The sequence below is a fragment of the Hyla sarda genome, chromosome 2 (genome assembly GCF_029499605.1).
Source record: "Hyla sarda isolate aHylSar1 chromosome 2, aHylSar1.hap1, whole genome shotgun sequence".
Classification (NCBI taxonomy): Eukaryota; Metazoa; Chordata; class Amphibia; order Anura; family Hylidae; genus Hyla; species Hyla sarda.
In genome coordinates this window covers 264,992,360-265,018,169 of record NC_079190.1, presented here as the reverse complement: position 1 = coordinate 265,018,169, position 25,810 = coordinate 264,992,360, and the positions used below count along the sequence as shown (strand labels likewise).

General features: G+C 40.8%; 1 protein-coding gene across 1 annotated transcript; it reads right to left on the bottom strand.

Annotated features, from left to right (window-relative positions):
* Positions 1-24,342: 24,342 nt before the first annotated feature.
* Positions 24,343-25,395, bottom strand: LOC130357433 (uncharacterized). Its single transcript, XM_056560128.1, has one exon. It carries the CDS (start codon positions 25,393-25,395, stop codon positions 24,343-24,345), a length of 1,053 nt encoding a protein of 350 aa, XP_056416103.1.
* Positions 25,396-25,810: the final 415 nt, after the last annotated feature.

Below are 25,810 nucleotides of genomic sequence, written 5' to 3'. Positions count from 1 at the left end.
TTTTTTGATTACATTGTCCACCTTGTAAGAGAGGGGATGGTAATTCCTTACAAAGGGAATCCTAGGGTTGGTGGAGGGAACCCTAGTAGAAGGTATTTTAGCTGCCTCCAGGACAGTTTCTGGGTAGCCCCTCTTGCGGAATTTGTCCTCCAGTTCCTGCAGTCTCACAACCCTCTTTTGTGGGTCATGTACAATCCTCTCCACCCTTTGTCGTTGTGCCCTCGGGAGGGATGTCTTTACCGAGCTGGGTTGTGAGCTGGAGAAGTGGAGTAAACTATTCCTGTCAATGGACGTTCTATAGAGATCAGTCTCAAGATCACCCTTCCCATTTTTAACAACCAGTGTGTCCAGAAAGCTAATACTTTCCTGGCTACATGACATGGTGAATTGTAATTCACTCCTGATACTATTCATGAACTCCAGAAAAAGATCAAGGGTGGAACGTGGCCCCTCCCAAACGCAAAAAATGTCATCTATATATTGTTTCCAACATCTAACATGTTGTGAAAAAAATTTATTGGTATAAATAAAAAGATTCTCAAAATGAGCCATGTATGCGTTTGCATAGGGAGGGGCCACGTTCACGCCCATCGCCGATCCTCGTTGCTGTAAGAAAAAGTTGTCACCATACATGAAGTAATTCTCAAACAGGACCAGCCTCAATAGTCCCAATAAAAAAATCTTTCTGTTGTTGGCTGAAATCACTAGATTCCAGTAGCCATCTAGTGGACTCCATCCCCTTTTCATGCTCAATAGACGTGTAGAGGCTAACAACATCTATAGTTACCAACCACATATTTTCAGAGATGTTATGTACGCCTTTTATCACCTCTAAAAAATGTGAAGTGTCAAGTAGGAAGGCAGTGGTATCTTTAACCAAAGGGGTAAGGCATTTTTCCAGTGTGATAGACAGGGGTGACAGGATGGAGTCCACAGAGGCCACAATGGGTCTACCAGGGGGATTGACTGGGTCTTTATGGACTTTGGGGAGTACATAAAAAACCGGTGTGATGAGAAACTCGTTATTCAAAAAAGCATGCATCTTAGGATCTATCACACCCTCCTCCAATGCTGTGTTGAGGAAGGAAGTGATTTTACTCCTAATTAGTGTTGCTCGCGAATATTCGCAATGCGAATTTTATTCGCGAATATCGCATATTCACGAATTCGCGAATATTCGCGAATATAGCACTATATATTCGTAATTACGAATATTTTTATTTTATTTAATTTTTTTCACAGTACACATCACATTGATCATCCCTCTCTGCTTCCAGCTTGTGTGGTGTAAAGAATGCTCCAATACTAGTGTGAGACTGGTGTGCGAATTTTCGGCTATGCGAACATTTGCATATGTTAATTTTCGCATATGCGAATTTTCACTTATGCATATTTTTGTATATGCTAATTTTCGATTATGCTAATTTTCGCATACGCGAAAATAAAACGGGGATATTACGAATATGCGAATATTCGCCAATATATGACGAATATTCGTCCATATATTCGTGAATATTCGCGAATTCGAATATGGCCTATGCCGCTCAACACTACTCCTAATTTCAGGTAAGATGCATACTTTTTTGAATAATGAGTTTCCCATCACACCGGTTTTTTATGTACTCCCCAAAGTCCATAAAGACCCAGTCAATCCCCCTGGTAGACCCATTGTGGCCTCTGTGGACTCCATCCTGTCACCCCTGTCTATCACACTGGAAAAATGCCTTACCCCTTTGGTTGAAGATACCACTGCCTTCCTACTTGACACTTCACATTTTTTAGAGGTAATAAAAGGCGTACATAACATCTCTGAAAATACGTGGTTGGTAACTATAGATGTTGTTAGCCTCTACATGTCTATTGAGCATGAAAAGGGGATGGAGTCCACTAGATGGCTACTGGAATCTAGTGATTTCAGCCAACAACAGAAAGATTTTTTTATTGGGACTATTGAGGCTGGTCCTGTTTGAGAATTACTTCATGTATGGTGACAACTTTTTTATACCAATACATTTTTTTCACAACATGTTAGATTTTGGAAACGATATATAGATGATATTTTTTGCGTTTGGGAAGGGCCACGTTCCACCCTTGATCTTTTTCTGGAGTTCATGAATAGTATCAGGAGTGAATTACAGTTCACCATGTCATGCAGCCAGGAAAATATTAGCTTTCTGGACACACTGGTTGTTAAAAATGGGAAGGGCGATCTTGAGACTGATCTCTATAGAAAGTCCATTGACAGGAATAGTTTACTCCACTTCTCCAGCTCACACCCCAGCTCGGTAAAGAAATCCCTCCCGAGGGCACAATGACATAGGGTGGAGAGGATTGTACATGACCCACAAAAGAGGGATGTGAGACTGCAGGAACTGGAGGACAAATTCCGTGAGAGGGGCTACCCAGAAACTGTCCTGGAGGCAGCTAAAATACCTTCTACTAGGGTTCCCTCCACCAACCCTAGGATTCCCTTTGTAAGGAATTACCATCCCCTCTCTTACGAGGTGGACAATATCATCAAAGAATATTGGTTTCTCCTTAATAGATCCTACCCTCAGATTGCCGAATTTAAAGACCCCCCTTATCTGCAACAAAAGAGCACCTAACTTACGTGACAAATTAGTTAGGGCAGATGTGGGGTCCACTAAAATTTTGCCTCGACAAACCTTTTTACAAAGTAAAAAGAATGGCACATACCCATGTCTGCATTGTGCCCAATGCTGCCATATTATTAAGGGTGCTACTGTACAACATCCACATAGCGGTGAAAATATTAAAATTAGATCTTTTTACACATGTGATTCCAAGAATGTCATCTACTCCATCATGTGTCCATGCGGTCTCCTATACGTTGGGGAAACCACCCAGCGTGTGGGGGACTGCTTTAACAGACACAAATCCACAATTCGCTGCAAAAACCTTTTGTTCCCCATCCCTTTCCACTTTGACAAAATGGGTCACAATATCTCACAACTGAGATTTCAAGTCATAGATCATGTTGATAAACCACGAAGGGGAGGTAACAAAAAAAAACTCCTACTCAAAAAGGAAACATACTGGATACACCGCCTCAGTACTATTGAACCTAGGGGTTTTAATAGGGATTATGAACTTAGTCAAATTCTGTAATTATGTCATTGCATATGTTGCTGTTTTTTAATTGATTTTGTCTTCTCTTTCTAGAGACCACTATGATACTTCTCCTTCTTGTCACTCATCACTGCAAGCATAGAGCACGGTCAGAATGATTCCAAATGAATCTCTATATAGTCCAAGTACAGATCATTTGCTTCCTCTTGATGACTATAATGTTTAATGAAATTCATGCTGCTCCCTTATTATTATTATTATTTTTATACCTTTGCTTACTTTATCTATGTATTTATTATTATTCATTTATGCTATTATGTAAGATGCAGTCTCCTCCCGGCTCAGCTGTCAGGTGTTTCCACCTATGAACCGGAAGGGGAGGGCTTCCTCTCTGTATATATGTACGCCTGTGAATCCTAACAGGTAGATTAGTTGACAAAGGCCACTTGGCCGAAACGCGTCCTGCGAGTCGGTACTTTGCATTGCCTTGCATATGGATAAATAAACATTTGTGATTCAGCATATCAAATGAGTGCCGGGATTTCTTCTGGCTGTCTTGGCATGCTGGGAGTGGTAGTTAAGCAACAGCTGGAGGAACCCTGGTTGGGAAACACTGCACTAGATCTAAATAGACTTACTTTTAGTGAGAGACGGCTCTCGCAGAGAATACTCCAGCATCTAGGTTTTGATGGCGGGTTCAGTGCTTCCTTGATCCTACAGGCTCCCTCATGCATCGGCAGACAGGCCATACACTTGGGATCTACCAGCAGCAGAGGGGGGAGGAGGAGCAGGTGAGGGGGGGGGGGGGGTGTTAAAGGAGCCAAGCCTCTCCCTGCCAGCACTACATGGAAGGCCTCTGCTGAGAGCCTTTCAGCAGCAGCAAGGCTCACTTCACACATTCCCAGAACTGCAAAACACTGTAGTCACCTGCAGGGGCCCCCCTGGGTGACGGAGGCCCTGGGCAATTGCCCGGTAAGCCCCCCCTTAACGCCGGCTCTGGTAACAGGTGGGGGTAAAAACTTCCCCTGTAAGGCTCTACTCTCACACTATTAATTCCCTTCTTGGCAAGTGTTACTCGCCCTAAAAAGGGCAGCCCCACACAGTAACCTCTCCCTATTTACACCTAAAAACACTGCCATTTCCCAGGGTTTTAAGTTGGAAATAGGGAGAGGTTCCTATGTGGGGCCACCATTTTTAGGACGAGTAACACTTGCCTCCAAAAGGTGGAAGGGAACAACGTATTTTCCATTGTAGCAGGTGGGGGTAAAAGCATCCCCTGTAAGGCCCTACTCTCGTCCTATTAATTCCCTTTTTTGCAAGTGTTACTCGCCCTAAAAAGGGCAGCCCCACACAGGAACCTCTCCCAATTTCCACCTAAAAACCCTGGGAAATGGCAGTGTTTGTAGGTGGAAATAGGGAGAGGTTCCTGTGTGGGGCCGCCCTTTCTTGGGCGAGTAACACATACAAAGAAGGGAAGTAATAATGCGAGAGTAGGGCCTTACAGGGGAAGTTTTTACCCCACCTGTTACAATGGACGATGCGTTGTTCTCTTCCACCTTTTAGAGGTCTTTGCATCGCATCAATACTTGGTGGTGTAGGTGGCATATGGTGTTTCTTGTACACCTTTCCTTTTGTTAGATTTCAAAAAAAATTTGGTTCCATATATTTTATGCTAAGAAAGGTTAAGTTTTAGCTAATGCATATCCTCAACGCTTGTGGTCGGATGCAGAGGAATTTCTGTAACTGGGGAGCAGCACCTTAATTATGTTTGGCAGGATCCATGGCAGCACAATGAGAGAGCCTGGAGGTGGCAGCATTAGCATGAGGAGACCATATGGCAGCACAATGACAGAGCCTGGAGGTGGCAGCATCAGCATGAGGAGATCATATGGTGGCACAATGACAGAGCCTGGAGGTGGCAGCATCAGCATGAGGAGACCATATGGTGGCACAATGACAGAGCCTGGAAGTGGCAGCATCAGCATGAAGAGACCATATGGCGGCACAATGACAGAGCCTGGAAGTGGCAGCATCAGCATGAGGAGACCATATGGCTGCACAATGAGAGAGCCTGGAGGTGGCAGCAGCAGCATGAGGGCCATGCCAACTGAGGGTTGAGTCTGAGTAACCCACTGACTGTTGACTGGGGGTGTCAGATGTCACTTGGGGTGAAGTGGATGACTGAGTGAACCAATCAATCATGGCTGCTGGGTTGCTCGTTGTGAGATGACTGCTAGCTGACTCCGGGAGCTCAGACCTCTCTCTGAGACTCCTGCTGTCACATGCTCCAACTCTGCTGCGACCTTTGCCTGCGCCTGATGAATTAATGTCTCTTTCACTCCTATGTGTACATCCTGGCACTTCTCTGCCTGACATACTAATGCACCAGCTGAGTGCGTATATGCTACACTTATGAGAGGAAGACAATAAGCGCCACTACGCATTAACTGTATTTGGCTACAAAAGCAGGTGTGTAGTTTTGGCTGGCCTTTCAGAGTAACTAGGCCCTTATGACTAGTGTTGAGCGGCATAGGCCATATTCGAATTCGCGAATATTCGCGAATATATGGACGAATATTCGTCATATATTCGCGAATATTCGCATATTCGAAAAATTCTCATTTTTTCGCACACGTGAAAATTCGCGTATGCGAACATTTATATATGCGAAAATTAGCACATACAAAATTAACATAAGCGGAAATTCGTATATGCGAAAATTCCTATATGCAAATTTTCGTATATGCGAAAATTCGCACACCAGTCTCACACAGTAGTATTAGAGCCTTCTTTACACCACACAAGCTGGAAGCAGAGAGGGGTGATCACTGTGATGTGTGCTGTGAAAAAAAAAAAAAAATAATAATTATATTCGTAATTACGAATATATAGTGCTATTTTCGCGAATATTCGCGAATTCGCGAATATGCGATATTCGCGAATAAAATTCGCATTGCGAATATTCGCGAGCAACACTACTTATGACGTTAACAGGAACAAAATCGTACACCATGTAGGTGTACGTATTGTATACAATTGGGAGAGGAGGACTATGCGCTCCACTACGCTTAAAACTGTTTTGGACTACAGAAATAAGGGTAGTTTTAAACTACAGAAAAAGGCTGGCTTTTCACAGTAACTAGGCCTAAATTATTTTAACATACTTTAGTTTTTTTACTTAAGGACCCGGGGTTTTTCCGTTTTTGCATTTTCGTTTTTTCCTTCTTACCTTTAAAAAATCATAACTCTTTCAATTTTTCACATAAAAATACATATGATGGCTTATTTTTTGCGCCACCAATTCTACTTTGTAATGACATCAGTCATTTTACCCAAAAATCTATGTCGAAACGGAAAAAAAAAATCAATGTGAGACAAAATTGAAAAACAAAACAAAACGCCATTTTGTAACTTTTGGGGGCTTCCGTTTCTACACATTACATTTTTTGGTAAAAATGACACCTTCGCTTTATTCTGTAGGTCCATATGGTTAAAATGATACCCTACTTATATAGGTTTGATTTTGTCGTACTTCTGGGAAAAATCAAAACTACATACAGGAAAATGTATAGGTTTAAAATTGTCATCTTCTGACCCCTAAAACTTTTTATTTTTCCGCGTATGGGGCAGTATGAGGGCTAAATTTTTGCGCCGTGATCTGAAGTTTTTAGCGGTACCATTTTTGCATTGATAGGACTTATTGATAACTTTTTATTCATTTTTTCATGATATAAAAAGTGACCAAAAATGCACTATTTTGGACTTTGGAATTTTTTTGCACGTACGCCATTGACCGTGCGGTTTAATTAACAATATATTTTTATAATTTGGACATTTACTCATGCGGTGATACCACATATGTATATTTTTATTTACACTGTTTTTTTTTTATGGGAAAAGGGGGGTGATTCAAACTTTTAATAGGGGAGGGGTTAAACGATCTTTATTCACTTTTTTTTTTGCAGTGTTATAGCTCCCATAGGGACCTATAACACTGCACACACTGATCTTTTACATTGATCACTGGTTTCTCATAAGAAACCAGTGATCAATGATTCTGCCGCTTGACTGCTCATGCCTGGATCTCAGGCACTGAGCAGTTATTCGGCGATCGGACAGCGAGGAGGCAGGTAGGGATCCTCCAGCTGTCATGTAAGCTGTTCGGGATGCCGCGATTTCGCCGCGGCTATCCCGAACAGCTCCCTGAGCTAACCGGCATGGTTTAACTTTCATTTTAGACGCGGCGTTCAACTTTGAACGCTGCGTCTAAAGAGTTAATAGCGCGCGGCACTGCAATCAATGCCGCGCGCTATTAGCCACGGGTCCCGGCTGTTGTTAGAAGCCGGGCCCGACCTGGCCCCGCGTTATAGATCGGGAGCGGACTCAGGACGTACAGGTACGCCCTGGGTCCTTAACAGGTTAAAGGGGTACTCCAGTGGCCAACATTTTTTTTATTATCAACTGGTGCCAGAAAGTTAAACAAATTTGTGAATTACTTCTATTAAAAAATCTTAATCCTTCCAGTATTTATTAGCTGCTTAATACTACAGAGGAAATTCTTTTCTTTTTGGAACACAGTGCTCTCTGCTGACATCATGACCACAGTGCTCTCTGCTGATATCTCTGTCCATTTTAGGAACTGTCCAGAGCAGCATATGTTTTCTATGGGAATTTTTTCCTACTCTGGACAGTTCTTAAAATGGACAGAGATGTCATCAGAGAGCACTGTGGTCATGATGTCAGCAGAGAGAACTGTGTTCCAAAAAGAAAAGAATTTCCTCTGTAGTATTCAGCAGCTAATAAATACTGGAGGGATTAAGATTTTTTAATATAAGTAATTTACAAATCTGTTTAACCTTCTTGCACCAGTTGATAAAAAAAAAAAGTTTTCCACCAGAGTACCCCTTTAACCCCTTAACGACACAGGACGTATATTTACGTCCTGCGCCGGCTCCCGCGATATGAAGCCGGTCCCGGCGCTCATCAGCGGCCGGGACCCGCGGCTAATACCACTCATCACCGATCGCGACGACCCTATGGGACTTATAACACTGCAAAAAAAAAAAAATTTAAAAAAAAGTGTTAATAAAGGTCTTTTAACCCCTTCCCTAATAAAAGTTTGAATCACCCCCCTTTTCCCATAAAAAAAATAAAACAGTGTAAAAAAAAAAAAAAATAAACATATGTGGTATCGCCGCGTGCATAAATGTCCGAACTATAAAAATATATCATTAATTAAACCGCACGGTCAATGGCGTACGCGCAAAAAAATTCCCAAATCCAAAAAAGCTTATTTTTGGTCACTTTTTATACCATTAAATAATGAATAAAAAGTGATCGAAAAGTCTGATCAAAACAAAAATCATACCGATAAAACTTCAGATCACGGCGCAAAAAATAAGTCCTCATACCGCTCTGTACGTGGAAAAATAAAAAAGTTATAGGGGTCAGAAGATGACATTTTTAAACGTATAAATTTTCCTGCATGTAGTTATGATTTTTTCCAGAAGTACGACAAAATCAAACCTATATAAGTAGGGTATCATTTTAACCATATGGACGTACAGAATAATGAAAAGGTGTCATTTTTACCTAAATATGCGCTGCGTAGAAACGGAAGCCCCCAAAAGTTACAAAATGGTGTTTTTTCTTCGAATTTGTCGCACAATGATTTTTTTTTCTGTTTCGCCGTGAATTTTTGGGTAAAATGACTAATGTCACTGCAAAGTAGAATTGGCGACGCAAAAAATAAGCCATAATATGGATTTTTAGGTGGAAAATTGAAAGGGTTATGATTTTTAAAAGGTAAGGAGGAAAAAACGAAAGTGCAAAAACTGAAAAACTCTGAGTACTTAAGGGGTTAAGCTGAAGATAACTATGAGGGGCATTTACTAATCTTTTACTATGTAGTCTGGTTTTTACCCTGTTTTTTTCTACTTCATTTTTGACTATGTGCGACAAATTTACTAAATTGTTGCACGGCATTAATAAATTTGGCGCACATAGGCAAAAGTGGGAAATTTACTTCATGTAGTAGAAAAAATAGTCTGTTGCTTTTTCCTGCTTTCTGAATAGGTTTGGCTGCTAGGTTTCCTTCTGGATCTTTTGTTTTTGAGTTTTTTTTTAGCTTTTTCACCACATCTAAATAATTCAATAACTAAATTGTAGTCATGGCTCAGAATAGTGGTAAACGGCGTTTAGTGTGTGTGTTACATTTTTTTTAACACAGTTTTTTTCTCCCTAAATGTACTCACACTTTTTTTTTTTTGGTTACTTCTTCTACAGATCCGTGTATCCTGTGGACTCCTTAGGATTCGGTGGACTACTTCGACGACCAGCATTTTTCTTTGCTTGATGTTAATAAAATGGTTAACGAGGGCTTGTGGGGGAGTGTTTTTTTTTAATAATTATTTTTTAAACCTGTTGTGTTTGTTTTTTTTACTTTACCAGACAGGCTTAGTAGTGGAAGCTGTCTTATAGACGGAGTCCATTACTAAGCCGGGCTTAGCGTTAGCCACAAAAACAGCTAGCGCTAACCCCCAATTATTACCCCGGTACCCAACACCACAGGGGTGGCGGGAAGAGCCGGTACCAACAGGCCCGGAGCGTCAAAAATGGCGCTCCTGTGCCTAGGCGGTAACAGGCTGGCGTTATTTAGGCTGGGGAGGGCCAGTAACAATGGTCCTCGCCCTCCCTGGTAACATCAGGCTGTTACTGTTTGGTTGGTATTTGGCTGAGAATAAAAATAGGGGGACCCTATGCGTTTTTTTTAAATATATTTAATTATTTATTTAAAAAAAAACACGCATAGGGTCCCCCCTATTTTCATTCTCAGCCAAATACCAACCAAATAGTAACAGCCTGGCGTTACCAGGGTGGGCGAGGACCATTGTTACTGGCCCTCCTCAGCCTAAATAACTCCAGCCTGTTACCGCCTAGGCCCAGGAGCGCCATTTTTGATGCTCCAGGCCTGTTGGTACCAGCTCTTCCCGGCACCCCTGTGGCGTTGGGTACCGGGGTAATAATAGGGGGTTAGCGCTAGCTGTTTTTGTGGCTAACGCTAAGCCCAGCTTAGTAATGGACTCCGTCTATAAGACAGCTTCCACTACTAAGCCTGTCTAGTAAAGTAAGGAAAAAACACAACAGGTTTTAAAAAATTTTTATTACAAAAAACACTCCCCCACAAGCCCTCGTTAACCATTTTATTAAAATCAAACAAAGAAAAACGCTGGTCATCGAAGAAGTCCACCGAATCCGAAGGAGTCCACAGGATACACGGATCTGAAATGAGAAAAAAAAATGGGTTAGTACATTTATTATCACCTGCTCACACATCTCCCGCCCCGCATGACTACAACTGCCAGCATGCCCTTACAGTAAGGACATGCTGGGAGTTGTAGTTGTGTGGTGCAGGAGATGTGTGGGCAAGTGACAAGCTTGTCCCCTGCCCCCAGCTGCAGGACTACAACTCCCAGCATGCCCTTACAGTAAGGTGGGGCGGAGGCCGGGCACAGTGTTTCCCAACCTGGGACTTGTAGTTTTGCAACATCTGGAGGCACCCTGGTTGGGAAACACTGTTTTAGGCCAGTGTTACCCAACCAGGTTGCCTCCAGATGTTGCAAAACTACAAGTCCCAGCATGCCTGGACAGTCAAAGGCTGTCTAGGCATGCTGGGAGTTGTAGTCTTGCAACATCTGGAGGCACCCTGGTTGAGAAACACTGGCCTAAAACAGCGTTTCCCAACCAGGGTGCCTCCAGATGTTGCAAAACTACAACTCCCAGCATGCCGGTCCCCTTCAGCTGTTTAGTTAGACACACCAGTGGTCTGCAAACTGTGGCCCTCCAGCTGTTGCAAAACTACAACACCCAGCATGCCCTGACAGCCAAAGCCTATGGCTCTCAGGGCAGGAGCCCGGGCTGACATTACAGTGCAGCCGCCCGGGCTCCTCATACGGCCTCCCCGCTACCCCCCCCTTGTCTCCCGCCCGTGCCGCTCAGCTCCCGCTGCTACAAGACTACAACTCCCAGCGTGTCCTCACTGTAAGGGCATGCTGGGACTTGTAGTCTTTCAACAGCAGACAGATGGAAGTTGTCTGGCGCTGGCAGGTGAGAGGGGGGGATGTAAATCACTGCAGTGAACCGGTAGCGCAGTGAGGGTAGCGGGGAGAAAGTATGTCGGAGCCCGGGCGGCAGTAGCTTTTCCTGCTCCATGTTGGAGCTGGAGTAAATTTAGTCATTTTTTACGGCCGTTGCGACAGTTTATTGCACAACTGCGACTGTCTCAGTTAATAAATTCCTGACCACTGCAAGTAAAAACTGAAAACTTGCGTAAATTAAGCGGGGAAAAAAAATTTGACTTTCTAGCTCTTGCTAGAGAAAGTCGCACAAAAAATAGGGTAGGCGCAATTGCGACAATTTTGCGCCAAAAATAGTCAGAAAAAAATGACTAAACCCCTTAGTAAATGCCCCTCATTGTTTATAATTGTGAATCATTTAGTGGTTTGTTTTACCTGCCATGTGATTAACCTCTTAAGGACGCAGGGCGTACCTGGACACCCTGTGCCCGGTCCCGGTGTTTAAAACGGCGTCACGCCATGACCCCACATCACACCAAGTCGGTCCCGGCTGTTATTCATAGTTGGGACCCTGGGCTAATCGTTGTGCCGCGCGCTATTAACCCTTCGAAAATAAAAGTAAACACTTCCCGGCAGCTCAGTCGGGCTGATCGGGACTATCGCGATAAAATTGCGATGTCCCGATCAGCTAGGATGCGAGCGGAGGCCCCCTTACCTTGCTCCGTTGCATCCGATCGGCGTTTGATTGCTCCAAGCCTGAGCTACAGGCTTGAGCAATCAAGCCCCTATTACGCTGGTCCATGCAAAGCTATGGCTTTGCAGGGATCAGGGTAAAAGATCAGTGTGTGCAGTGTTATAGGTCACTATGGGAGCTATAACACTGCAAAAAAAAAAAAGTGAAATCTAAAAAGTTAATAAAAGTCATTTAATCCCTTCCCTAATAAAAGTTTGAATCACCCCCCTTTTCCCATAAAAAAAACTGTGTAAATATAAATAAACATATGTGGTATCGCCACGTGCATAAATGTCCGAACTATAAAAATATATTGTTAATTAAACCGCACGGTCAATGGTGTATGCACAAAAAAAATTCCAAAGTCCAAAAAGTCACTTTTTATATCATAAAATTTTTTATAAAAAGCGATCAAAAATTCTGATGAATGCAAATATGGTACCGATAAAAACTTCAGAACACGTTGCAAAAAATGAGCCCTCATACTGCCCCATATGTGGAAAAATAAAAAAGTTATAGGGGTCAGAAGAGGACAATTTTAAAAGTATAAATTTTCCTGCATGTAGTTATGATTTTTTCAGAAGTACGACAAAATCAAACCGATATAAGTAGGGTATCATTTTACTCGTATGGACCTACAGAATAAAGATAAGGTGTCATTTTTACCGAAAAATGCACTGCGTAGAAACAGAAGCCCCCAAAAGCTGGAAAATGAAATTTTTCTTCAATTTTGCCGAACAATGAATTTTTTCTCCATTTCGCCGTGGATTCTTTGGTAAAATGACTAATGTCACTGCAAAGTAGAATGGGTGGCGCAAAAAAAATAAGCCATCATATGAAATTTTATGTGCAAAACTGAAAGCGTTATGATTTTTAGAAGGTGATGAGGAAAAAATGAAAATGCAAAAACGGAAAAAACGCTGAGTCCTTAAGGGGTTAATCCCCCCCAAATCTGCAAAGCTTAGGGTAATGGTGTTTTTTTCATATAGGGGTATAATCAGTAAAGCCCTTACTTTCCTCCATGTTTTATTTCTGGCGGACAATGTAGTGAACAATGTGTGTGCGACGTTGCAAAGCCACCTGCTATTCCTAGCTATAAAGGGTGGTGTTTGACAAAGTGCCTTAGAACTTTTGCTGCTGAGTCATCTGTACACTCCATCCCCTCAAGTGCTGAAATTGTGCAGCCAAATAATAGAACCAGCGTCCTCTTCAGGTTACTGCAATAGCACTAATCTTCTCCTTGAGACGCCTTTTTTCCCAAAAGGAGATCCTCATAGATGCCATTAACCTTGTGAAAGATTTTCAAGGGAATCCATACCAGGGCATTGTGAAGAAAATAAAGATGAGACATCAATACCATCTTTCACAAACTGGACTTCGCCATCGCTAATATGGACAACTTCCACGCTGCCCCCTTTAAAATCTAAGGAGTAGTGGGTTGATACTCCATTTTATGTAGTCATGTTTATAGGTACAGAGAGGAAGAATCACCGCAGCACGCACAGATGAAGTGAATGAATGTAGCTTTATTCCAACACAGACTGGTGACATGTTTATAGGTAGACATTGTAGTATATTAGGGGGCTGTTATCATTTCAAGACCAAGTTACTGTCCTGACAGGGTATCGAAGTAATTACTGATTGGCATAGCTGCGGGCAGTCGATTCCCCCTTCAACAGCAATATGTCATTTGTATATACCACTATTTTCTCACAGTATTTCCATACTGAAATCCCTGGACCTCTGGGTACATTTCGTGAGCCATTGCCAGCGGTTCTATGGCCACACTACGAAAAGTACTGGCAAAAGGGTCAACCTTGCCGGATGCCTCTTGAAAGATAATCTCTTTTGTATTGTAATATTGTTTCTGATTGTAACCAGATGGGACTGGAGTTAGCAGGTACAGACAAGGCAATTGACCAGCACTGCCACTCTTAACATGGACCTTCAGGGATCCAGGGCATATACTTTGGGAGTTTTGGGAATATAATTGGGGGTAGTAGCAATCTCCACAGATAACATATTTAAAATGTTATAACCTTATTATTTATATGGTTTCTATATAATAAATTGGAATCATACCACAGCCCTACAGCTGGTTCCACCTTGTACATCCATATTTAGTGGTTGTTTCCCCCTCTCTTCCAGTGTCCTTACCAATGATTAAGACAGTTTTCTCCTCCTCCTCTTCCTACAAACTACCCCTGTGGCCACCATTGCCACTTTCTTTTTCCTGCAGCTTGAAGGAACCAACATATCAGCCTATAGCACTCCGCCTGCTCGGACTCCCCATGTTTTTGAGAACATGGTCCTGAGCCGGCTGCTTTCATGGAGCATATGCACACTGCCACTCCATTTATTATCTATCGAAGCTGCCGAAGATTATGTACAACCGCCATGCCATTCCAATGGAAGATTTGTTTTCGAGATCCTAGCAGTTGAACCCCCAATGATCACATATCAATTACTTATCCAGTGGATAGGGGATATGTGTTATTGCCTGAAATACCCCTTTATGTTTGCAAAGTGTGGAGTACTTAATTTCTATTATAATATTTAAGTATGTTCCTCATTCATACTTTTTCATTTCAACACAATTCAGACTAAAAAACCAACTCTGGTCTTTTCCACCATTTCTCCTGTTTAGCCCTGTTCTCTGCTTTTTAAAGCAAACAAAGGAAGCATCTTCTTTTCTGATGAAGTGGAACTGACAGTGCGGCTGTCAAAAGTCTATCAAAAAATTCAACATTTGTGAATATAGAAGCAGGTCCAGTTATTACACACAAAAAAGTTGAATGTAGGTGCTAATAGCTTACAGTGACATGTAAGTATTCTAGATATTGTGTATTATCTATTTATCTGATGTAAAAATGTATGTGTTAGAGGTTCCTTGAGGTAAGATTTTTTTCCTATTGTATACAATTGGGGTGTACGCTTTGTACTCTTCATTTGCATTTCTTTTCTAAATTTGTTTATTTTGATCAATCACTTGATTCCAATATATATTTACTGATATAGTCCAGGGCAGATCCTTGCTAACCGACATTTCACATAATGTATACTGTAGACTATCTCTAAGGGTGCACGCAGACCATGTTTTGTGCCTTGATGGCATAGATCCGGCTGTAGAAGCTAAAAACTGCCTGCCGACATATCTGTGCTGGACTTGTGCTTTATCCCATTTAATCCAATGATCTGAACAGAGTGAGCTAGTAACTCCGTTCAGGTAATTACCAAATGTATCTGACTTTTATCACAAACTGAAAAATCGTGGTCTGCTGTGGTTATCAGCCCCAATTAAAATTTGTCTACGATAAGAAAATGACACAAACACAAAATCAGTAGCTGGTTTCCTTTGAGTCATTGGAATGAATGGAATAGCATGGGTCTGACACAGCTACATCGGCAGGCAGCTTGGAGCTTCTCCTGCTCGATCCGCCCGGGTGTACATGCACCCTAATATATACTGTACACAAATTGGGTCATATTTGGAGTCTGGGGTTCTTTTCTGTTATTTGGTTATGATGACTTAGGATCCTGCTGCTGCACCAGGGAAGCATAGTGTGTTGCCACTATACTTTGATACTGTAACTTGTTCTTTAGAAAATGTTGGTGTTTTATAAATAAAAAATGATCAATGCTGTCTGATGCATACATTGGCATAATACATATAGGGTATCTTTGGGATCAGTTTTTATGCCAGCAGTAAAAGCTTTACACATATAGTGATGGAGGGCTATTTAGGCAAAAGTGCAGCCTACAATGCAGAGTCTATACAAATCCTGTACTGTGCTGTGTACAGCCCAACACATAGGTCACCAAGCTAAGGTCTTTAGCTCCAAACATTAGTTTTTCATCCTCTGAAGGCTTATCCATGGAACATACAGACAAAGTGTTACGACTGAAGCCAATGATAATGTCATATTGCACGCAAGTGCGGCTTTGTGGAGAATGCCCCCCTCGGGTCTGTACAGTGGGGTCTAGCTGTATCACTAGTGTGTGTTGTGTGAGCCTGGATTCCATCCACATTCCATTACACCCACAGCCTTCCATTAAATACGTCAATCATTTCTGTATCATGTATAGTGCTCCCAAAAGACAGGGAGGCAAATACAGGGAGCAGAGAGGCCCATTCTGTGCAAGAAGTTGGAAACAATGCCGTTCTATTATATACACTTGGTGGTGATAAGATGGCCAAGATTAAAGAGAGTTATGAATGCTTGCAGTCAACGGACTAATAAAATTCTAAATGCTTTTCTCTTGGACTTTTATAAACCACTTGAGATCTACGCAAAATCTCATAAGTTCCTAAATTATTATATTTCTACTGTTAATTCATAGACAACCTTAAACTCTAGAGGTCTAGAAAAAACAGGAAAAGTACATACTGTAGTGGAAGCTTTAAGAATAAAGACATAGTGGAGGCTACAAAATCTTATATATATATATATATATATATATATATATTATACTGTTTATTATTAACTAGGGATGACACAGGGAATATTGTCAGTTTCACAATGCTGACTGTAGTGGTAAATAGCAGTGGTACAGCAGGGCCAGACTGGGACTGAAAATAGTCCCGAACATTTTTGACTTAGCATTTGTATACTAAGGCCAATAATATCAGTATACAAGGAGAAATATTATCACCATACATATTACCATCATACTGTTAAGGACCAAATCCTGTATACTGAGACCAATATTACCAATTATACCAGTATACAAGAAGGAAATATTCCCCCCCATACAATGAACATATGGTGGGAGATATAAGCTCTACACAGGCTCTGCGGACCAAATGATTACATACAGTATATCAGGTGACTGGCAGGTGAAATCTTCTCTAATCGGAGTGGCTCATTTTCCTTTTTATTCTCCATCTGGCCCAGACAATCATGGCGATTCTTCCAGCCACAACTCATCTTCACAGAATCTGCGAGACAAACATTTTAAGCTCCGCACTTTTCCAGCACCTATAGTGCTCCATAAAGTAATAGTAACCCCTTGGTGTCCCACAACGTGAGCACAGAGTTGGGGAAGAGTAAGTAGTTCTCTCACACTACTAAGTAATTAGTATGTAGAAAAGACCCATTACATGGTTTTCCCAATTACGCAGGTGCCCAGAGTAGATAGCTGCCACCTGTTGGCAGTAGCCTATAGGTGGGGGTTACAACCTGTAGGTAAGTTCCACTGTACATAGTAATCCCCTGAATAAAGAATCAGCAGACCCCCTTTAGGGAGTAGTAGTAGCAGACCCCATTTGAGTAGTAGCCCCCTTTCGGTAGTAGCAGCAGGAGCCTCTTTAGATAGTAGTAACCCCCTTTAGGTAGTAATAGTAGCCCCCTTTAGGTAGTAATAGTAGGCCCCTTTAGGTACTTATAGTAGCCCTTTAGATATTCATAGTATCCCCCCTTTTAGGAAGTAATAGGAACCCCCTTTAGGTAATAAAAGGAGCCCCTTTCGGTAGTAGTAGCCCCCTTGATGTAGCAATAGGAGCCCCCTTTAGGTAGTAAAAGTAGCCTCATTTAGATAGCAATACCCCCTTTAGGTAGCAGTAAGTAGCCCCCTTAAGGTAGAAATAGGAGCCCCCTTTAGGTAGTAGAAGTAGCCTTCTTTAGGTAGCAATACCCCCTTTAGGTAGCAGTAGATTTTATCACTATTACTTATAGACCATTTGATGTAGGATGGTAGTATCAATAGCTAATCATAAACTTGATATAGCAGAGAGATAAAATATAATTTTTATTGTCTTTCAGGCACACAAAGGTTTTGATGTTCACCTAATGCACTGAGCTCAACCATGTTCCTCATAGACAATATATAGTGCGCTGGCCATGAATGTGTGGCATACTTCATTCATTCTGTTAGGCATTTCACCTCTGTTCTATGGATTGGTGGTGGTCCCTGTGGTCAGATCCTCAGTGGTCAACATGTTAACCCCCCCCCCCCCCCCCCCCCCCCGGTGGATAGGAGATAAAATGCTAAATTGAGAATACCCCTTTAAGGGGTCCCCCAGTCACAGAGGAGGAAATGTGGTAGCTCAAGTAATGCTCGCTGTGTCCTCTCCCCACCATCAGGTTTGATTGACAGCCTGGAATTCTGTTCTCCTCACGTGTCAGGTCCTGGGTCCCATGGGTGAGATTCCCTTTATATTAAAAAAGCACAATTAAAAAAACACAAGGTAAATTAAAATACAAAAAAAACAGTAGCACACAAATTTACTACAAGTAGACAAAAAAAAAGAAATAATCATTCATAGAAGTGTAAATTTTAGAATGCTTTACACGTACAGATACCCAGCAATATAAAGGCAGCAAAATAGCTAATAATTTCATGATCATACCAAGTTCTCACACTCTAGCCCAGTGATGACACTCCATACCTCCTTGTTCCCAGCTGCAGGAATTCATAGACATCTGTGTGTAGGTGAGTTTTCTAGTGTACACACAGATACGGCAAATCCCCTATAATCTGCATTGATTTAAAGCATCAGTCTCTGAAACTAAAACCCAAGACTCTGAACTCAAGGGTGGTCTTCTTTTAACATGCAAAGTATAGAGCAAGTGGGACTCTCTTAGGTCACACACTTCTATGTGACAATAGTCACTGATTTACTGCTTCAAAGAGCCATCATTATCCCTAGTAAAGATTACAGTGCATTAAAGAATAAAGAGATGGACCAGAGAGGGAAAACCTTTTGTGTCACCCAATGTGTTCTTCTTCTACCTGCTATTAAACCTTGCAAGCTGTGGATCTCCCCTTTAGATCTCACTAAAACTGCAGATAGATGTCTCATTCGGATTCCTTTGGTAAAACTTAACAATAATGAAAATATATATTCACAGAATAAGAAAAGTCTGTAGTCCTTTGCTTGAACTGTTGATGCCCATCACCAGAAATAGCTCAATAGTAGGAGAGAGCTGGTACCACACTCTCCAGGCCTTCTCTAGGCTAAAAGCCACATAGGGCTTTAAAAGTCCCCACAGCTCTGTCATTTCTCATCTTATTCCCAGCTGCTTATGTTTCTTCTTTTTGTTTCTTACAATGTTTTTCTGGTTTGCGCTTGATGTTGATGTTTATTGATAGACGGAGAGACAGTCGCCTGTGGTTTGTACAGTCTACACATCGCACATATTATTTACAGCTGGCTTGTTTAGACAAATGATAGTTATTTGAACACTTAGATACGTCTTAGACATCTTGAAGACTCTACCTGTTTTAGGTCAAGGTTATGCACTATGGGATTTCTCTGTAAAGTATTGCACATAAGCATAATGAGAATAAAACGAGGCCTTTCCTAAGGCCTTTCACCCTTTTTACATTTTGTTATTTTAAGGCCTTGTGCTAAAATAAAATAAAAAAATGATCTCCCAATGCTAATAATGAAGGCATAGTTATTGTCTCTGCTAGAAATCTTTATACGCTTGTCTACTTGATTATATGCTTCATCCATGGTGATTGTAACTTCTCTTTATTGTCGTCCTTCTTTTATTTTTAATGTTATTTCTGAAAATCCTAATAAACATACAATTGTTTTTTTGTAACGTTATTAAAAAGGAAAAGCTAACATTTTAGACAGACCCCATGCTATGACACTTAAAATTTACCTCCCATTTTTTTTAATGATCTTTGAGATATTTCTATACTTTTACTGAAGTCTCATGTGGTGAATTCCATTGACTGGACAGGATTTGGAAAGACAAAGCCCTATCTATAAAAGGTCTATATAAGGTCTCACGACTACTGACAATCAAGAAAATTGATATGAAAGCACATTACCCATGTGTTGCAAAGAGCCACAGATCCACCAAGCATATTCTTCTGATGCTCAGAAAGGGTATCTGGCACTTGGACTTAACACATCTGCCTTTTTTAGATTATGTTAAAATTGTCCTTAAAATCAACAACATGACCCTGAAGATATAGGGCACTGATCTAATTATGGACAATTAGAAAAAAAATATGAGGTGGAACAAACTGCCTGTAGATCTCAGAGAAAGGATTGTCTGGAGGCAAAGAGCTGAAGAAAGGTTCAACAAATTTCTACTGCATTGAAAATTCCAATGAGTACAGTGGACTCCATAATAGAAGTTTAGAGGACCAGGACCCTTCCTAGAGCTGGCTGCCCTACCATTCTAAGTAAATAAGGGAGAAGGGCCTTGGCTATATCTGGATCAGGACAGCTGACACCTCCCACTCACAAGCGCTCCTGCGCACGGTCCAGCCGGCAGCATCTCCAGCTATGGCAGCAGAATGAAGAAAAACACGATCCAGCGCTTGAAGTTCATTTAAAATGAAGAAGACTTTATTGTAGCTTGTTCGGGAACATACAGGCAGGATACAAACACTGCCGCATTTCAGATCAGACTTGATCCTTCCTCATGGCTGGCTAGTTGACGAAAAACCCAATGGTCACTATGTATTAGCTCTAAAGATCCTAAAGATGTACAAATGGGAGAATCTTTCAAAAGGTCAACTATCACTGCATTACTTCACCAATCTTGGCTTTATGGCAGTGTCCAGAAAGAAGCTTTTCCTCAGTAAAGGACCAATGAAAGCCACCTGAAATTTACCTTAATTTAAATTAATCCTTTTAAATTAAGGTATTTTTCTGTATTTGTAATGATTTTGACAAAAGACATAACTCCTTTACATCTTGCCATACATCCAGTAGAGGAAGTGCAAAAAACTACTACTCATCTCCATTCAAGTGAACAGGGCAACACTGTAGTTCTGTGCCCCACCATTACTAAAAATAGGGCAATTTCAGTGCAAACAAACGCTAACACCCCTTTCAATAGCTGATCAACGGGGCTGTTAAGAGTAATATTTATGGCCTGTCTGGAGGATAGGCCATCGATTTTTACAGAATAGATAAATAAAGTTTTATAAAATAAATAAATAAAGCATAAACCTTAATATTTTTAAATAAATAAAAAACAATATGCCCTTGCAACCCTTCTCAAAAAAATCCAAAACCATAATGTAAGATGTTTGGAGAATTGTGAAAACAAATAAGAAAATAATGGTGAAATTGAATGTTAAAATGAATGTTGAGAGTAACATAAATTGAATGCTAAAGTTAAATAAATAAATAAATAAAATAAGGCTCTCTAAATGAAGGGAGACAACAACAGAAAAATATGCTGGGCCTTTAAGACTAAGATGAGCCATATCTTAATCCCTTTATGACAGGCATTATAAATGTATGACACTGCAGCAAGTAACTTCATGCACAGCGCCTTATTTTTACGGCGTGGCAATAAAGCGAGCAGAGCAGCTTACTTCATAGGTGAGTTCCAGGTCTCACCAATAAGTGAGACCTAAGTGATCACACGGATGTTTGCCATTAACCCTGTAGATGCTGTAATTAATGACGTTCATGGCATCTATATCAAAATGAAGGTGCCAGTGGGTTTGGGCTCATCAGACTCCCGCAGGGCTACATGGAAACTTTGGTTGTACGATATAATGATTGCAATGTAGACTAGACATAAAATAACTGTGATAGGCCTAGCGCCAAAAATCCAAACCAGTTCGACTCTTGCAGGATGCATGTGACTTTGTCATTGTACAGGGTGGGCCATTTATATGGATACACCTTAATAAAATGGGAATGGTGGGTGATATTAACTTCCTGTTTGTGGCACATTAGTATATGTGAGGGGGGAAACTTTTCAAGATGGATGGTGACCATGGTGGCCATTTTGAAGTCGGACATTTTGAAGCCAACTTTTGTTTTTTCAATAGGAAGAGGGTCATGTGACACATCAAACTTATTGGGAATTTCACAAAAAAAACAATGATGTGCTTGGTTTTAACTTTATTCTTTCATGAGTTATTTACAAGTTTCTGACCACTTATAAAATGTGTTCAATGTGCTGCCCATTGTGTTGGATTGTCAATCCAACCCTCTTCTCCCACTCTTCACACACTGATAGCAACACCGCAGGAGAAATGCTAGCACAGGCTTCCAGTATCAGTAGTTTTAGGTGGTGCACATCTCGTATCTTCACAGCATAGACAATTGCCTTCAGATGACCCCAAAGATAAAAGTCTCAGGGGGTCAGATTGGGAGACCTTGGGGGCCATTCAACTGGCCCACGATGACCAATCCACTTTCCCGGAAACTGTTCATCTAGGAATGCTCGGATCTGGAAAATCTCAGGGAACATGCCAGCTTCAGTGCATAAAGAGGGAAACACATCACCATGTAGCAATTTCACATATCCAGTGGCCTTGAGGTTTCCATTGATGAAGAATGGCCCCACTATCTTTGTATTCCCTATACCCCACCATACCATCAATTTTTGTGTTCCAACAGTCTTGGAGGGATCTCTCCAATGTGGGTTAGTGTCAGACCAATAGCGGTGGTTTTGTTTGTTAACTTCACTTTTTACATAAAAGTTTGCCTCATCGCTGAACAAAATCTTCTGCGTAAACTGAGGGTCCTGTTCCAATTTTTGTTTTGCTCATTCTGCAGCACCTGAAACTACGGATACTGGAAGCCTGTGCTAGCATTTCTCCTGCGGTGTTGCTATCAGTGTGTGAAGACTGGGAGAAGAGGGTTGCATTGACAATCCAACACAATGGGCAGCACATTGAACACATTTTATAAGTGGTCAGCAACTAATGTGCCACAAACAAGAAGTTAATATCACCAACCATTCCCATTTTATTAAGGTTTATCCATATAAATGGCCCATCCTGTAGTCACCTGGGACTCTAACATGCTTGTGACTTGTCTGCACATTTTACACCCAAATGGTAAATCCAAAGTAGTCACATGACAACAAATTGCTGACGAATCACACAAATGTTTGTTGTTGCACAACCAAAGGTGCAGTGTAGCCACCCGGCAGTCAGAAATGATCACAATGGTTTACTCTCTATAGCTATTAAACTGTAGCTCTGCTGATGGCATGTTGTAGCAAATGGCAAGCCAGTAGAGACTGGTGATCTGATACAGTAAATAAGCAATTGCATTGGGAAGGTTTTTGACCGATTAACGTGTCTATCTGGAGACAATAAGAAGCCTTGCACCAGCCCATGTGTGGAATGAGAACATTAAAATGTACCTCTTCTTTGATCTAATCTGGTATAAACTACACTAATGACAAATGAACCTAGACAAAGCTGTACTGTATAGTGTATTATCTGGCATTGCGTATAAGTATGGGATGAATGATCTGGTTGGTGTAGTCTTATAATGACCCTGAGGCTGCCCATCGTCTCCAGCCTGTATTCAACCTCTGTGAGGTTAGCAAATGCAGAGCTGAAATCATAGCTCCAGTGATTGATGAACGCTAGTGTTCACACTCTGTCATCTATATCACAGACAGGTTCATTCTGTTGTGCGCATTATATTTCTCCCTAGATCATTGGAATGTCTTAGAAAAACAAAGGGGAAAATATTTTTCGAAATTTGTTAATAAGTGACATTATTTAATAATGATTTTAAAATGTCATTCCCCATTTGTATAGTCCTCATATCTAATTGGAAGTCATGTGTCAACAGTGTGGTTTGTCTGATGGATTGAGTTTAATTGTGATGTTGGTAATATACAACACCTTTTTGGAATTTTCAATGTTATGGTTACTTGATGGTTGATTCATTGTTCCAGGACTTTGAATACTCTTTTGGATAAGTAAATAAATGGAGCCATTCTCTGAGGCATGGCTTGACTACACAATGTATTGCTACCAGCATGCATATGACACAAGGTCCCTGGCTTGGTCAGGCATTAGCTGTTTTATCTACCTACAGTGTTCAAGTGAGTTAGTGCCCTACTAGATGGGCCAAAATTAGTTGTATATCAATTTCTGGCCTAATAGGCTCAACTGAGCAAGTGAAAAAAGTCCTTATGTGTTCAGCTCACCTGAAATCCTCCAGAATTATACAAAAATTATACACAAATGCTTGAGCCAGCATAATGTGTAAAACATCCACTATTATTAGAATTCTGTGGTGTCCCAGCACCAAAGGCTGTCCTGTAGGCTGCGGATCTCCTCGGCATGCCTGCTGCTCCTGTGATGGGCCCACTGTTCTATTGTTTACTGTGTTTATGAACTTTGCTGTATTTACTGTATTGTTGTATTGTATATGTACTGTACCTTTAAGAAGGAGTTGCAGAGTAACCAGGTGACCCTCTCCACCCAATGGGAACCCCCAAATTGCTCTGTATATTGTAGGGGGGAGGAGTTGCCCCAGTTTCAGCTCTAGTTATGTAAGTTCAGCTTAGAGCTTTTGCCACCTATAATAGGGCCCTTAGTTTAATATGTTAGGATGGATTCACACATGGTAAAAACATGTTGTAAACATTTCTGTGGAAAGTTCCATTTAATGGTGTTATTTCAGCAGTAAGCAAATGGATTTCTGGAAGTTCCATTCAGATTAATAGGACAGTTGCAGAAATGTATTAAATAAGTTGGTACAATTTAATGAATGACCATGTTCAGTGGCTTCTTATAATATATGGTCAGTGGCTTCTTATAATATAAGGTCAGTGGCTTCTTATAATATATGGTCAGTGGCTTCTTATAATATATGGTCAGTGGCTTCTTATAATATAAGGTCAGTGGCTTCTTATAATATATGGTCAGTGGCTTCTTATAATATATGGTCAGTGGCTTCTTATAATATATGGTCAGTGGCTTCTTATAATATATGGTCAGTGGCTTCTTATAATATAGGGTCAGTGGCTTCTTATAATATATGGTCAGTGGCTTCTTATAATATATGGTCAGTGGCTTCTTATAATATAAGGTCAGTGGCTTCTTATAATATATGGTCAGTGGCTTCTTATAATATATGGTCAGTGGCTTCTTATAATATATGGTCAGTGGCTTCTTATAATATATGGTCAGTGGCTTCTTATAATATATGGTCAGTGGCTTCTTATAATATATGGTCAGTGGCTTCTTATAATATATGGTCAGTGGTTTCTTATAATTTATGATCAGTGGTTTCTTATAATATATGGTCAGTGGCTTCTTATAATATATGGTCAGTGGCTTCTTATAATATATGGTCAGTGGCTTCTTAGAATATATGGTCAGTGGCTTCTTATAATATATGGTCAGTGGCTTCTTATAATATATGGTCGGTGGCTTCTTATAATATATGGTCAGTGGTTTCTTATAATTTATAGTCAGTGGTTTCTTATAATATATGGTCAGTGGCTTCTTATAATATCTGGTCAGTGGTTTCTTATAATATATGGTCAGTGGCTTCTTATAATATATGGTCAGTGGCTTCTTATAATATATGGTCAGTGGCTTCTTATAATATATGGTCAGTGGCTTCTTATAATATATGGTCAGTGGTTTCTTATAATTTATGGTCAGTGGTTTCTTATAATATATGGTCAGTGGCTTCTTATAATATATGGTCAGTGGCTTCTTATAATATATGGTCAGTGGCTTCTTATAATATATGGTCAGTGGCTTCTTATAATATATGGTCAGTGGCTTCTTATAATATATGGTCATTGGCTTCTTATAATATATGGTCAGTGGCTTCTTATAATATATGGTCAGTGGCTTCTTATAATATATGGTCAGTGGCTTCTTATAATTATATGGTCAGTGGCTTCTTATAATATATGGTCAATGGCTTCTTATAATTATATGGTCAGTGGCTTCTTATAATATATGGTCAGTGGCAATGTGGCTAGTCTGAATAACAGCAAGTACAAGCATGAAGGTCACACCTATAATTGACAATAGGATAGTACTGGCTAACTCTCTATTGCAGGAAGCAATAAGTATTTTAATTGTTAGGCAGTGTTCACACGTTCAGGTTCTAAATTGCAATTATTGAATACAAAGCTAGGAATGGATCAGAAATAAAGGACACGTATAAAGGAAACACTGAGGCTTCTCCTGTATTACAATCCATTCCTGA